The following is a 15,443-nucleotide window of genomic DNA, read 5'->3' as shown; positions in this document are numbered from 1 at the left end:
TCTCAAAATGAAAAAGTGATGGATGATATGTGAATGACAATGAATAGAATTGGAATACACTAAATATTCCTATTTTGTTTTCAGAATTAAGAGTCTGTTTATTAATTCTGGTGGAGCCGAGGCTCCCACAGAGGAGTATAAATCTGTGAGTATTTTTGTGAGAGAATAATTCAAAGTGTTTTCATAAAGGAGATCCCAGCTTAATATTTAGACAGATATGATCCAAGCAAAAATCTAATTAGTCACAAGTGGTGAGTGATGTTAGTGTTTGGTACTGGGCTGGGAAAAAAACGGGTGCTTTTCTCCTGCGTATTTGCATCCATAAAAAAAAAAAGCCTGAAATCCTGTTGTTTGTTTTTTCCCAAAGAAATGCTCATAGTATGTAGGTGTATAGCCTGGGTGCCCAAGAGAATTTTAAATAAGATGTAATGAAAAAAATCCCTTTCCTCTTAACAGGCTAAAAATAGTGGCAAAAAGATGAATGCACCTTTAAGGCTTCCTTGATATATCAAAAGTATTGTTGTTTTGGAAAGATGTGATTTGGAGCTGTAGTCTGCCAACATGCCAAGCATAAGCTCTGCCATGAGACCTGTGGATGCTGTTGCATGTGATCTGGAAACATGACTAGTATGTACCGCAACAATTTCAAGTTGTGTGAGGAGGTTTTTATAGAACATATCCTGCAAGTAGGAGCACTAATGGATCTGCTGCTTGCTCTGAGCACATTCTCTCATCTTGTCATGAGCTGAAGGTCCTTGGAGGAAATGAGGCTATTGCATAAAATATATAATTTCTGTAAATTCTGTTAATATCCAGTATTTTTTGTGTATTCCAATACCGTGCCAAAGGGAGGAACAATGTCTGTCTCCTTTATGAAGTGCTGGCTGTGCTGGGCTTTGTTAGCCATACATACACAATTCCAGGTCTCAGATGTTTGCTGTGCTTGAACTTCTCAGGTTGGTCTGATCGCTTGTCAGGGCCCTGTCCAAGCTGTGACCTGTCCCTCGTGTAACCGGGCTGATAGGTGGATTCCTCCTCTTCTGCATAATGCTTTCCCACTGCTTTTCAGTTAAGGGTTTCTTTAAGCTCATATCATCACAATCGGTAAAGTGCCATACACTGAAATTATTCTGCATTTGGCACAGTGTCGAAATCGGGTTTTGTTGTGAGGAATTTGTGTCTCTGTTACACTTCAGTTGTAATACTGCTTTGAGATGATTTTTAAACTGCTTGTTTTGGCTGTATTTGCAGGAAAATGGAAGGGATGCGCTGCAAGTGTTGGACTGGAGAACACACTGAAGTCCGACTGTTTTCACTTTAGGGTTTTGGGGGTTTTATTTTTTATTAAGCTGTTGTAGTCGGAGTCCAACTCGGTCAGCCTCACATGGGGCACCAATTGTTGCAGCACAAACAGACTAGTAGGCTGCAACAAGGCTTTACTGTTGGTCAGATTCTACTGTCTGTGCTGTAGCTCCTTCCTCCAGAGGTCAGACCACCCCACTCCTCCATCTGACCCCCTCTCCCACACTCCTCAGGGCTATTTAACCACTTAGGAAGGAGCTACAGCTGCACATCATCCATGTCCACCAACCCACTGCCGCTGAGGCAAGGCCACAGCTGCGTGTTATCAGTGCTGATCAACCCTCTGCCTTCATTCCTCTACATCAAGCAGTTTTGTGCTTTATGGAATTAGGTCTTTTAGAGAGATGAGTGCTTTTCCTTTGTGAGAGCTGTTTGGTTATCTGCTACCTTGTTCAGTTACCTTGCAGAGTTCTGGGCTGTGCAGTGCAGGCAGAATCCTTCGTGCTTTGTTGTGATGTCTTGCTCATTCCTAGGACAAGATGCCGAATTGTTGTTGTGCCTGCACGCGCAGGCTCTTACAGTAACTGTCGTAAAACCAGTCATCAAAATTAAAATTAAAGCAGATCTTGGCTACTTATCTCTTTACCTGGTTTGGGTAATTTTGGCATCTCATGGGGAGGCTCCACAGTAGTTTCGTACAAGTTCATAGACTGTGTCAGATACTTTGGTGTTACAGATGAGGGTTTTGGTTGAGGATTGTCACTTTGATAATTGATACACACTTGACAAAACCTAAACGAGAGCTACGAGAAAGCTGGAGGCAGACTTTTTACAAAGGGCATGTAGGGATAGGATGATGGGGGATGGCTTTAAGTTAAAAGAGGGTAGATTTAGGGTACATATTGGCAAGAAATTCTTTACTGTGAGGGTGGCGAGGTGCTGGCCCAGGCTGCCCGGAGCAGCTGTGGGTGCCCCATCCCTGGCAGGGCTCAAGGCCAGGCTGGACGGGGCTGGGAGCAGCCTGGGCTGGGGGGAGGGGTCCCTGCCCGTTGCAGGGGGTGGGACTGGGTGGTCTTGGAGGTCCCTGCCAACCCAACCCAATCTGGGATTCTGTGACATCTTGGTATGTAACTGCTATGGTCTGCAACCATGAGACTGCACTGCTGTTCTCTCAGGTTACCTTCCCTGGAAAATGAGGCAAACACACCTTCCCATTCTGCATGTGATACTTAAGTGTACATTAAATATATACACACAATTTTGTTTATACTAAATTAGTCTTATGTTAGCTTTGCAGGAGTAGGGGGTTAGTGCGGAAACTTTCTGCTAACTGGGTTATTTCTGGCACCATGCATGTTTTGTAATGTATCATTTTGCTCTTTCTCCTGGGGAGGAAGGCTTTGTAAGTGAGAAACCAAGATTAGCCCAGTTTTAGCCTGTATTAGCAATGCTTTAATGTCCTGTAGATAATAGTCATATAGTAGGTGACATTGACTACAGGTGTACAGAAGAGGAATTACTTTTAAAAACCCAGTACCTGTCTAAGCTTGCTTCTAATAACTCAACCTGTTAAGTGTTGCATAAATGCTTTATTTATTTATGTATTCTAGTTAAGCAACTTATTAGGCAAGAAGCTCGCGTTTCTTAGGATTTAGCTTTCAAAGGACTATTCTCATTATTCAGAGTTCTTGATCCATGTTATTTAATGTTCCCGTCTGGGGTTTTGACGGAACTTAACAAAATTGTGAATAAATAGACAAATTGACTAGCTGTGGGACAATTAAAACATTCCAAATAAATGACAGATACAAATTTAAATTTAAACTGAAACCTTTCTTCAAGCTATCATTTTCTTCTGAGTTAATTTTTTTATGGAAGCCTTTTATATTTGTATAAATATTTATGTATTGATTTTTTTTATGGAAGCCTTTGTTGTTTTTTTTTAAGTACCACATTGCAATTCTGCATGGGGAACAGTTCAGCAGTGAGCGCGCAGTTGTCTGCAATCTATTGGCTGTGCACAATGTGGTGCAGCGGAATTGCCTGTGAAAACCAGCACTGTAAGGATTCATGGTTGCCTTACACTGACTAGAGAGAAGAAAACGTTGTCAGGGTCCAGCACCAAACCGTATGTGGTGCTGGTGAGGATTTCGCGCTGGGGACTTAGGCAGTAGTTTTACTGGGCTTTGCTCCCTCTCTCTCCTCTGAGGCGGTAGGCTGGGGTGGGTCAAGGGGCCTGGGGCTGGTTCACAATTTCCAGTCTCTTAATTAAAAAGCCACAGTACACAGTCTTTTATAATTCTATTACATGAGAAGCAAGCTCACATGAACTGTTTAGACTTTTTTACCTTGGCTTTCATTTGAGTATTTTTGTTCACTTGCAATGGACTATATTTATTCAAAACCATGTTCAGTAGAGGTGTCATTCCTAGTGCTGGTTAGCTCTCATAAATGCTGTCTTGGGCAAACCAGGAGCTGTTCCCTCAGCACGTGACCAATTCAGATGCAGTTACAGTTGGCCATTTGGGATTTTGACATGTACTTACTGTCTTGCATACACAGATTCAAAACTCTCTTCTCTTTTGCTTAAGTGTTTTAGAGCTATTATTTGTGATTGCCCTCTGCAATACCGCCTGGTCTGCTGGCAGTCAGGTGTAAACAAACCTATTGCCTCCCTTTCCTGCAGAGAAAGGCAGGATGAGATGCTGCTACTTGTGCTTAGCAGCACCTTTTTTTGCTAATTAGTGCCAATAACTTATTTTTATTGTATTAGTTGCAAGGAAGAACAGTTTTATAATGCATTGGTAGCCGTATAATGCAGTGGCACCCAGTAATTCCAAGAAAGCAACCAGCAGAAAAAACCCAGGATGTTACATGGATAAAATGTTAATGGGTAATCTCAGTGTTGAGCTGTGATGCAACTGTGTACTCCAAATCTGACTGTATGTGGGCAGCAGACAGAGAGAAGTGGCAAATTTAATACTTGAAGGGGAGGGGGAAAGACTGAAAATCATAGGTTCATAATTTTGATGGGAAGGGAGCTTCAGAGGTCATTTACCATAGAATCATAGAATCATTTGGGTCAGAAGGGACATTTACAGCTCATCTAGTCCAACCCCCTGCCACAGGCAGGGACCCCTGCTGGACGAGGTTGCTCCAAGCCCAGTCCAGCCTGGCTTTGAATATTTCCAGTAATGGGGCACCCACAGCTTCTCCGGGCAGCCTGTGCAAGTGCCTCACCACCCTCCGTGTAAAAAATTTTTTTCTTTATCTCTAGTCTGATTTCTGATTTAGCCCCAAACGTGTTTAAAATGGGTCTAACTAAACTGGGTTACTCAGGGCCACGTTGAGTCTTGAATACCTCCAGGCTCTGCAACAGGAAATACAATAGCAGAGTGCTCTTTGAATCGTATCTTCCCATACCAGTCTAAAGGATCAAGGCCAAACCTGTCTGAGCAGCCGATCCGGCTCATCCTTTCTGGTCGGGGTCCTGGGGAGGGGGCCCTGGTGGGCAGATGCTGTTCAAGCAGTGCTGAGCAAAAAGGAAGGAGAGCCGTGGGGGCTGGATTCTGCCTGTGCTGGCCATCCTTCTTCTAACTTGCCACCAAGTCTGAGAATCATTCTTGGTGCTGGTAAGATGCAGGACGAAAACCGTGCTGCTGGTGTGGGGGGCCAGCAACATTTTTGGATGTCTGCCTCCGGAGCTCACTGGAGAAGGATGGGGCCTGGGAAGATGCCGTCGCCATGGAAACACTGAATTTTCATGACATTAAAGATTAAGATGCTGGTTTGAGCTTTTATCCGGGGGTTAATTAAAAATTTCCGCATTATTTGCACTGTTATGAGGCCTTGAGTTTGCACACGGGTTTATATTGAATATGTTTATTGCTGGGATGCTTCCACAGACAAATTACCATGTAATTATGGTGGTTTAATTTAAAGGGTTAACTGGAGGCCTCAGTCAAAGAGCTCATGAATGCTCAATTCGATATCTTGTTTTTCAGTTGGAAGCCTTAAATGAACCCTCAGGCCAGAAGGAAACACTCCCTCACAAAAAGAAAACATACAAAAGCAACGCAGGAAGGAGCCTACCTTTCACGTCACGGCTGTGGTGGCTGATAGAACACGGGGGCTGTTTAATGTCCAGTTTTCTCCTTTCACCACAGTTTTCATCACCGGAGCCCAGCTGCTCTTTGTATGGGAAGATTACCTGAATGTACGTGGTATTAGGAAATATCTCCATCCCGTACTACAGGCTACCTGTGAGGGGGGGAGCAGTAATCTTTCTAATCCTGTTAATCTTTGAAATTACTCTTTACCGCACTGTTGTTTTCATAAATGTTTACTCTTACTAGAGGCCGTTTCTTAAAGTGATCTTCGGGCCACCTCTGACAGTGGCCACTATGCTTTGTGTAAAACAAACAACCATCAGGTTTGACATCTTTCTGAGCGCGTAGGGCTGTTAACAACCCGTGTAAAAACACTACTTTATGTGCATTAAGTCGTAAGAAATCTGCCTTGTGCAGCAACTGGAGCTGCCAGCACATGCCACTGCACTGAAACTGCTAAATAAAAGGAGTGGGAGGAGAGGGGGAGACAGTGGTGGTAAGTGGACAGCGATGTACAGTAGCAGTGGGTGACGGTGCTCCCTGATGCCCTCCCAGCTGGCAGGTAGCACTTTAAGTCTTGCTGTACTCGTGCCAATGTGCTGAAGCCGGCAAAGAGAGGCTTCTACAGAAGCCCAGGATAGAGGGAAAAGCTGGTGGCTGATGTGTACGGGAGCTAGGAATGATCATTTTGACACTGACACATTCTCATTGGTGTCTCTAATACCGTGTGGCTCCTAGGCGAAGCGCCATCCTCAGCTGGCAGGCGGCCAGGTGCAGGGGAGTGCTCTGTTACACGGGATTGCGGGGCCCTGGCAGGACAGATCGGTTCCTTGCTGCCCTCAGCCTGTGCCGGCTCTGGGAAGGTCTCCCCGTGGCACAGGGTGCCAGTGAAGGGCTGGGCGGCCATGCCAAGCGCCCAGCGGCGCGACTCCAGCTCGCTCCATTTCACTCCTTTCTGCTGTTTTTTTTCCTTTGTAATCACTTCTGCTTGGGAAGAATTTAGGTCTCAGAAAAACATTCAAAGCCCTTTTTTGTGTGAACAGCAAAACAAAACCTCTCAAAGCCCAGGGAGGATTTTGGTGGTGAAAGCTCGCTCTGTTCCCAGGGTGCGCTCATTGGTGGGGGTGGTTTCAGATACGGGGCTCCCCTCGGCAGGGCTCAGCACCCCATAAATACCCCACACACAGCTCTCGCTGCGTGCTTGGCTGCTGGAGGCCCAGGCCCTTCATCAGGGAGAAAATGTACAGCCAGTGAGTATTCCTATGGGCTTCTCTCTGTAGGAGCAAGTCTCTGGCAGCTGTCACAGTGCAGCGTTGGCCGGGGGCTTGCTGCGAGGCTGGGGGTCAGTGCAGTGCACAGGGGAGGGCTCGGGGGGGGGGGGGGCACTGGTGTCCGTGCTGGTACAGCCCGTGCCAAAGCATGATTCTGGCCTGGGGACAGGCTCACCTCTGGGTACCAGAGGATGGTCTGTACTTTGCAGTACAGCGGCCTGTGTCTGGTGTGTCTTTGCATGCTCTGCAGTAGATAAAATTGGAACATAATTCTCAGCTATACTTTGCTTTAAAGAAAAAAAAAAAAAAAAAAGGGGGGGAAACCATGTTTATCCAAGTCCTGGAAGATACAAATTGGATTATGCTTCCTGACGATTCAGAATATCCTGAATTTGTCCGTTGGGTGAGGATGTTTGCCTGCAGGGCTGCAGCACAGGCTGTTCCATCGGTGTTCCCTGTTCTGCCATGTGCTGAGGACAGTTTGTAGGCAGCTGTCATTGCTGGTCAAAGCCCTCAGAGCCTTTCCCCCATGAAGGCTGGTGCTTGTCCCTCCTGATCTCTCACGTTATTTGCAAGTCACAGATCAGTCCATCCAGAAACAAAACCTCTGAGGGAGAGGGTTTCCAAAGCTATCCCGCCACTGGGCTAACCTCAGGTCCACTGGCCCTTTCAGAGTTGAGCATCCCGCTGGAGGCTACAAGAAGCTCTTTGAGACCGTGGAGGAGCTGTCCTCTCCAGTGACCGCCCACGTCACAGGTTGGTGTGGGCTCCCTGGGCTGCTTCTGCCCAGCTTTTGCTCTTGGGAGTTCGTGGGCCATCAGAGCTGGGAGGCTTCAGAAGCACAGGGTCGGCGGTGAAGAACATAACGGGGCTGGTGCATTTTGGGGTAGAGAAAGGACAGGCTGGAGGAGGGATCTTTAGGCATTTCAATACTGACCGTCTTGGTCTACAGTAGGTGCATAGGTGAAGAAAACCAAAGAGGTCATGCATGTTTAAAAACAAAGTTTGATACATATAAAAAAAAAGTTTGAAGTCTTGTTCTTTTTGTTGATGGAGTAAAAATTACTTGGTCTGATTTGCCGTGGGCTGTGCACATACCAATGCTGCATCTTCTGCAGGCAGGATTCCCACCTGGCTGCGAGGAAGCCTCCTAAGATGTGGTCCTGGCTTGTTCGAGGTGGGTGCAGAGCCCTTCTACCACCTCTTCGATGGCCAGGCGCTCCTCCACAAGTTCGACTTCAAGGAGGGGCACGTTACCTACCACCGAAGGTACGTTGCAATTTTTCAAGAAAAAAAAAAACAAACCCCAAACCGAAGCATTTGCTTAACTGTAAGTGCTGGGGACAGGCTCTGCTGCCCAGCATGTGGGAGGTGCCAGTTATTTCAAGTCCGTGCGGTTATTGGAAGAGCTCTAACGGTGAGATCACTAAAACCAGCCAAAAATAACTGAAACTTTCTCGTAGTTAGCAGAAATGCAACTTTTTGTGCAGATTACAAAACATCTGGAAGAGGAGGGCAGGGAGGGCTGATGTAGCTGCAGTCAGTGACAGAATGACATCACTGTCTGAAAACCAGAATGTGTTTCCAGTTAAAAGCTGCTGAGCTATCAGCTTTCAGGTGTTTGGAGCAGAATATTTAGAGAAAACACTGGATTCCCCATCAGCTTCAGCTCTCCACCAGCCATCCCTTCCTGGTGCCACAGTGCGGGGGTGGCTGCTGGACCCCACGTGCTCCAGGTGCAATGTGAGGCTGCAGCGACCTGCAGCTTTCAGAGGTCTTATGAGACTCATCGCAAGAATATTCGTATTTTAATTGCACAGTCCATTGTGGTTTTACAGCTATACCTGTCACGTGCCTTCTTGTCCCCACCCTCCCCAGGTTTGTCAGGACTGATGCTTACGTGAGAGCGATGACCGAAAAAAGGATCGTGATAACAGAATTTGGCACCTATGCATACCCAGACCCATGCAAGAACATCTTTTCCAGGTACCTTGGGGTTGTGTAGATGTTGCAGCGATGTCCTACGGTGCTTCCACTTCCAAGATGCTGATTCCCTGTCAATTTTCTCTGCTCAGGTTTTTCTCATACTTCAAAGGTGTGGAGGTCACTGATAACGCCCTCGTTAATGTCTACCCTGTTGGTGAAGATTACTATGCTTGTACTGAGACCAACTTCATAACCAAAATTAACCCAGATACGTTAGAGACAATTAAGCAGGTGGGTCTTTGTACTGTGCTTCTAAATATGTGGAGGAGTAAGATAAAAATGAAAACTTCTAATAGCAGCCTCTTACGACACAGCAAGAGTTGGGGTTTGTGAGGGAGATGATGCAGAAACGAAGCCAGCTGTGAGGATTAATGAGAGCAGAGTCAGAATGAGCTTGTAAATGAACCTGCTGCTGCTCTAGTAATATTTAATTAGGAAGCAATGGGGGGCTGGGGTCCATATCCTCATGCTTGGGTTAGGCTTAGCAAACCGGAGCTAGATGCAGCCTGGCCAAAGGGGACTGCAACTGGAGGGCTCCTACCAGAGCTGCCTTCATTGATACTGGAGCTGAGCTGTGTTTACCTTGAAGAACTGTATGTAATGCAGAATGTGTGTTTTGATGTTTTTTCTTTGCTGTGTTACTAACGTCCAGCCTGTGGAGCCTTTCCTTTTGGACCCCAGGATCCCAAACCTCTCCCTGCCACCGTATCAGCTCACCTGACCGTCTCAAATAGCTTGGCTTTGCCGCTCTTCTCCTTTTCACAGAACAGACGGTGATTTGGGCTTAGAGAAGAAATTCCCACATCTGAAGCACGGGTGTATGGACCTGCAATGCCCGGCAGAGCCGGTGACTTCCTACCTCCTGCCAAGAAAGTCCTGACTTTCTCCATCTTGTTCTTCAGGTGGATCTCTGTAAATACGTGTCCGTCAATGGGGCAACTGCTCATCCCCACATTGAAAACGACGGGACGGTTTACAACATTGGCAATTGCTTTGGAAAAAACTTTGCGCTTGCCTATAACATCATACGGATTCCTCCACTTCAGGCAGGTCTGTTAATCCCAGCTCTGAGCAAACTGAGAAAACCTTGCTATAAATCATGGGGTTTTGTCCTTCAAACAGTTTTTTCATCAAGTTAACTTTTTAAAATCTTATTTAAATTTTGCTTTTCTAAGTAACAGAAATGTTATCTTTAAACCACTTCAAAGTGGTTTTGAAATCATGAACTTCCTTTGTGTTAAAGGCAGAAACTTGCTGGGTAAACACTATAAATACAGACTGAGTGCAGGTGAAACCCTCCATAACCCTTCAACTGTCCCGTTCCAGACAAGGAAGACCCGATGAACAAGTCGGAGGTGGTGGTGCAGTTCCCTTGCAGCGACAGGTTTAAGCCCTCTTACGTTCACAGGTAATGTTTCGTGGGTCAGCGGACAGCAGTGCAGGCCAACTGACAAGATGGCAGGGATGCTGCTCACATGTGCCACGTGGCGTGTTCCCGCGGCAACGCAGCTGCTCGGAGCAAGCGAGCGCAGTCTGACGGAGTCCTGTTATTTCTGCAAGCACACATGGGTGGGGAACGCGTGTACAGTGTTGCTGGCGTTGCACGCTCTACAAAATGGCTCACAGGGCTTGTTCTCGCATGTAATCAGCAACTAAAATCAGCTGATTTATCAAAATTGGGATGTTTATATTCCTGTTGTTTTAAGTGATGATCCACATGTATTCAGCGCGTAAGGCAAACTACTACATGGCTTTTGCCCAAACTAACTAGTGAGCCTGATGTGCTCCCCATATGTTTCCAAACAGCTTTGGGCTGACTTCAAACTACATAGTCTTTGTTGAAACACCAGTGAAAATCAACCTCCTCAAGTTCCTCTCCTCCTGGAGTCTTTGGGGAGCTAACTACATGGACTGCTTTGAGTCCAACGAAACCATGGGGGTAAGTGGCTGGTTGTACTGAACTGGGCTGTACTGGGCAGCCAGCCCTGGACTGCGAGGTCCATCATATTGGTTCCACCTTCGTTTCTCTGAGCTTAAACCAAGCTGGTGCTTGCTTTTCAGGTCTGGCTTCATGTGGCAGAGAAAAAGAAAGGCAGGCTCCTCAACATCAAATACCGCACCTCGGCCTTCAACCTCTTCCATCACATTAACACCTATGAAGATAACGGATTTCTGATCGTTGACCTCTGCACCTGGAAGGGGTGAGTCTTGGCAATGCCAAGCTGGAGGCGGCCGAGGGTCCCTGCGGCATCGCGCCTCCACCTGCATGAGCTGATGGGGGGCCAGTGGAGTCCCAGTGCCTGACACACCAGTCCCTGTGCTGGCACATCCCTTCCCCATTGCAGTCATCTCTGGCTCTCGCATCAACATCCTCCAACCTGTCTGAATATTAACATATAGTGAGGCGTAAACTACACAGTGTGGAAGTTATCCAGAGGTGCAGAGAGCCTGTTTGAAACCCATTGTCCAAGAAAAATTTGATCTTTATCTTTAATTTGCCTTTACCTTTAATAAATGTTAGAGACTGCCAAAGGGCTGATGCTATTTTGGCTCCTGGGGCTCCAAGGAGCAGGATCTGGTTGAGGTTTGAATGCTGCTTTTCATGTAAACAAGAGAAATGTAGCACCGAAATGGCGATGCCTGACCCCTGGGACACCCTGAGCTGAGCTTATACTGGCGGCTGCTGCCAGGTGCTCAGTGTGAACGAGCACATGCTGGGTTTTCCTCAGGAGGGAAATGGTACACACACACGGCTCGCTCTGCCAAGGAGCTGGACCAGGACTCATATTATTCTACCTGGTTTTAGGAAAAAAAACCACCTGCGTTTGACATTCTCCCCACTTGCAAATACCATCTTTGTTTCTGTCTGTAATGCCACTTTTCTGCAGGTTCGAGTTTGTTTACAATTACCTCTACTTAGCCAACTTGCGAGCAAACTGGGATGAAGTGAAACGACAGGCAGAGAAAGCCCCGCAGCCTGAAGCCCGCAGATATGTGCTGCCCCTGAACATTGACAAGGTACCAGCGCGGCTCTGCACCACTGCAGCTGCCAGCAGGGCTCAGAGATGCCTGTGTCTGCGCCACTCCCCTGCAGGGCTTATGGCCAAGCACCACTGGTGCTCTGCCTGACCCCGTTTAATTCAAATTAAACACTTTAATGGGGAGCGGAACTTATAAAAAATATGAGTGTGCAGAGAAACTTTTTGTTTTCTTTAGCTGATTGTTATTCCATTTCCCTACATTACTGTTCAAAGCACAGACTGCAGGGAAGCAGTTAATCCCAGAGGGTGCCACTGGTGGGAGCAGAAAAGGGAACAGCTGCAGCCCAAGCATGTGTGCTTAAATCCTCCAGCCCCAACTCAGTGTGAGGTCCGTTAAGCGGCCAGCCCGGTGCAATGCTCCTGGCGTGCAACTGCTGGGGTTTTTTTCCAGTGACCCCCGCTCGTGGTCACTGGCAGGTGGGTCAAGGGCTGCTGGGGTGGGGAGTGTAGGTCAGCAGAGCCACTTGCAGAGCTACAAAGCTGCCTGGGTCGCTGATCAAGCAAAGAGCACAACCCTACATTGCAGTGCTTAATTACAACCTCTGAATGTCTTAATGAGGGGTAAAAAGGGATGCGCGTGCTTATGAGCACAGCCAAGGCTGACGTACAGGACAGTTTTAGCAATAGGCACTCTTATTGCACTGTTGCTACACGGGAAGCCGCAGCCATGCCGGAGCATGCTGCCGCCCTGCAGCCGGACCAGGCTCTGCTGTGCATGGCTGCCTTCACAATGCAGTTTGCAACTGATCTGTGCAAATAGACTAAGGAATTTCTCTCTTCATTTCTCTTTTATATTTTACTTTGTCTCAGGCTGACACGGGCAAGAACTTGGTCACCCTGCCCTACACGACAGCTACAGCAACGCTGCGCAGCGATGAGACCATCTGGCTGGAGCCAGAAGTTATTTTCTCAGGGCCGCGCCATGGTACGATGACAAGCCTGAAGCACAGCCAGCAGCAATGAGAGTACCACCTGCACTCTGCGTTCCACTAATCCTCATGCATATACTTTTTTTTTTTTGTAGCCTTTGAATTTCCACAGATCAATTACAAGAAATACGGTGGGAAACCTTACACGTATACATATGGGCTGGGGCTGAATCACTTTGTCCCAGACAGGGTAACTATCAGTGAAGGGGTTGAGGCATGTCTTTTCTATCAGCTTTCAGTTTAAGGACAACAAAGAGTATTTCTGAAATGTTGGGGTTTTGGTTTTTCCCCTCCCCTTTAGCTTTGCAAGCTGAATGTTAAAACAAAGGAGACCTGGGTGTGGCAGGAGCCGGATTCCTACCCATCGGAGCCAATCTTCGTTTCCCATCCAGATGCCCTGGAGGAAGATGATGGTAATACCCATGTTTTGGTCAACAGCATCGGGATTTGGAAAGCTGGTGCCTGCCTGCTGGGGGCTGTCTACAAGGCTGTGTCAGAGGCAGCAGGAGCAGGGCCTGCAGACAGCTTCCAGACGAGATGTGCCTTGTCCTAACGCTGGTGGGATGTTTCTGAGGAAATCTGGGAAAATTAAGACTGAATGAAAACAAAGGAGAAAGAACCTCTAGGTTTAGATGATCTGTTGTCCTAATTTCCTAGCCTTTTTCCATCACAAATTACAATATTTAAGAAATTCCAGGTGGCAGAACTTTGTAAAATTTGAACCTCTTCTAAACCAAATGTGTTTTCTCTTCCCAACCCATCCTCCTTATACAGAAGTGAATTCAGGCTTTGTCACTTGAGGACACATAGTTATTCATGCCAAGCACCGTACGCATTTCTTCATGCATCCCCAGCCCCGCCCCGTACCTATTTTTGAGGGTGAGCGGCAGCACTCGGCCTGAGAGCACATCCGTTTGTTCCCTCAATTCCTCATCCCTGAACAGGATTACGTGAAGCTGAGAGAGGTCTTGACCCTGCTGAATTTAAGAGCCAGTTTATACAGAACCAAATTTCCTATTACCTGTTCCCAGTTCAGGAAGGTGCTTGTGCAGGGCCTTAAGTCCCACTGAAATGAAGAGGTTTTAAGCTTGCTCTTAAAGGCTTTCCTTAACTGAAGTAGACAACATGCATTTTAGGAAAATGTTTAAGCCGTTCTTGCTTCCTGGGACTTAAGCCCTCTCTGAAAGCTGAGTTAACAGTGGGCTCCATGCTCACTTTTCTGTCACCTTCCCCAGGGCTGCCTGACGCTGTCACGGGCTATGGTGTGTGGTGGTTCCCAGGTTCTCCTGCAATGACAGACCCAGAGTACGCAAACGAACAAGCAACCTAAGAGCTAGGATGTCCCATCCATTCCACACAGGGCTACCAGGGTCCAGAAACGGGTATCTTCTCACATTAAACCTCAGAAGCAGAATTATAAAGTAATTTATGAATTAATTCATAATGTTGAAAAACTTAATGGACAAATTTGATATCTATTCCAGTAAGCAATGTTTTTCTTCAGCCCCTGCGATAGCTTTTCATAATTCCTTTTCAGAATAAAAACATTTCTCACTGTTTTAAAAAGGAAACTCTAGAGGAGCTAGTGTGCTGCAGCACCCCCGGCTGGCAAGGCAAATACAGCAAGAACCCAAAATAGTATGAAAAATAAATAATCTGAGTCTACTTCAGAACTGCTGATCATGCAGTAACACCAGGATTTACTGGTGCCCCATGTGCCGGTGGCTACGCTTACCTTGCCCAGCCCCAGGGAAGGACACAGCGTGTGCGCACCTGGGACAGGCTGCTTGTTTTTCTCACCTTCTAGGGGTTGTGCTGAGCATCGTGATCAGCCCGGGCACAGGGCCGAAGCCCGCTTACCTCCTGATCCTGAGCGCCAAAGACATGAGTGAGGTGGCCAGGGCTGAAGTGGAGGTGAACATCCCCGTGACTTTCCACGGACTCTTCAAAAGAGCGTGACCGCTGCTGCCTGCGACACAGCGCGTTAGGTTCCTTCCAGCTCCAAAAAGGTGCAGTCTCCGTTCACAAGCATTCAAGCTAAACTCCTTCAACATCACTTCTTATTTGTATGGTTACTTAATTAAGATCATGTATTTCAGTTTTGTTGATGATTATTTAAAATACTTAACCAGATATTTTTCAAATACACTCTTGGCCCTAAGTCCCACACATACAGTGCTAAGAACTATACAGTTAAAACAACACAAGTTTGGGTGGCAGCAGGGAGGTTTTGGGGTTCACAAAGTTAAACTTTGCAGCTGCAGCAGAGGGAAATACGCATGAGACAGCACGGTGTAAACTCAATACTTGTTCACATGGTACCATTATGTAGACCAGCTTCTATGCACTGTTACGTGCTTTGAGAAAAAGTAATTTTTAGCTTATACTGAAGTATTAGTATGGATTTAAATCTGCTCCTGGTCACTCCCTTATCTCCTAGAGCAACCTGAGTGGAGCCCTTCCAGAGCTGCTCTGGAAATCTGAACTGGCAGGCCCACGGCTGCGTGGCAGGCAGCATTTTGTCCTTTACTAAGGCTGAATACCGCACACACTAGCTTATGTGTTTTCCCTTTCCCATTTCTTTTGTCAAAATGCAGTTTCTTGGGTTTGGATTTAATGTTAAAACATGAATATGAACAGAGCCAAGCAATTGTTACAGCTTGGGATGAATTTGCTTCCTTAGAGTGCTACAGACTCTCAGCTTAAGCCTTCCCTTTCAAAAAATAAATTTTAAACTAATGTACTAAAAGGCTGTGATTCAAAATACAAACTTACTGCTTTATAGACTTAAAATCCAGGATTCCT

General features: G+C 46.6%; 1 protein-coding gene across 1 annotated transcript; it reads left to right on the top strand.

Annotated features, from left to right (window-relative positions):
* Positions 1-83: 83 nt before the first annotated feature.
* On the top strand, positions 84-15,442 carry RPE65 (retinoid isomerohydrolase RPE65). The gene is made up of 15 exons (XM_005244483.3): positions 84-627; positions 5,307-6,661; positions 7,356-7,438; positions 7,801-7,951; positions 8,561-8,668; positions 8,758-8,899; positions 9,571-9,718; positions 9,995-10,076; positions 10,475-10,607; positions 10,730-10,869; positions 11,557-11,686; positions 12,520-12,634; positions 12,734-12,828; positions 12,940-13,051; positions 14,446-15,442. The coding sequence occupies exons 2-15, from the start codon at positions 6,651-6,653 to the stop codon at positions 14,595-14,597; spliced, it is 1,602 nt and encodes a 533-aa protein (XP_005244540.2). The 5' UTR covers positions 84-627; positions 5,307-6,650; the 3' UTR covers positions 14,598-15,442.
* Position 15,443: the final 1 nt, after the last annotated feature.

The sequence above is a fragment of the Falco peregrinus genome, chromosome 10, assembly GCF_023634155.1.
Source record: "Falco peregrinus isolate bFalPer1 chromosome 10, bFalPer1.pri, whole genome shotgun sequence".
Classification (NCBI taxonomy): Eukaryota; Metazoa; Chordata; class Aves; order Falconiformes; family Falconidae; genus Falco; species Falco peregrinus.
Note: the sequence above shows the minus strand (reverse complement) of the source record. Positions and strands in the feature narration are given on the sequence as shown.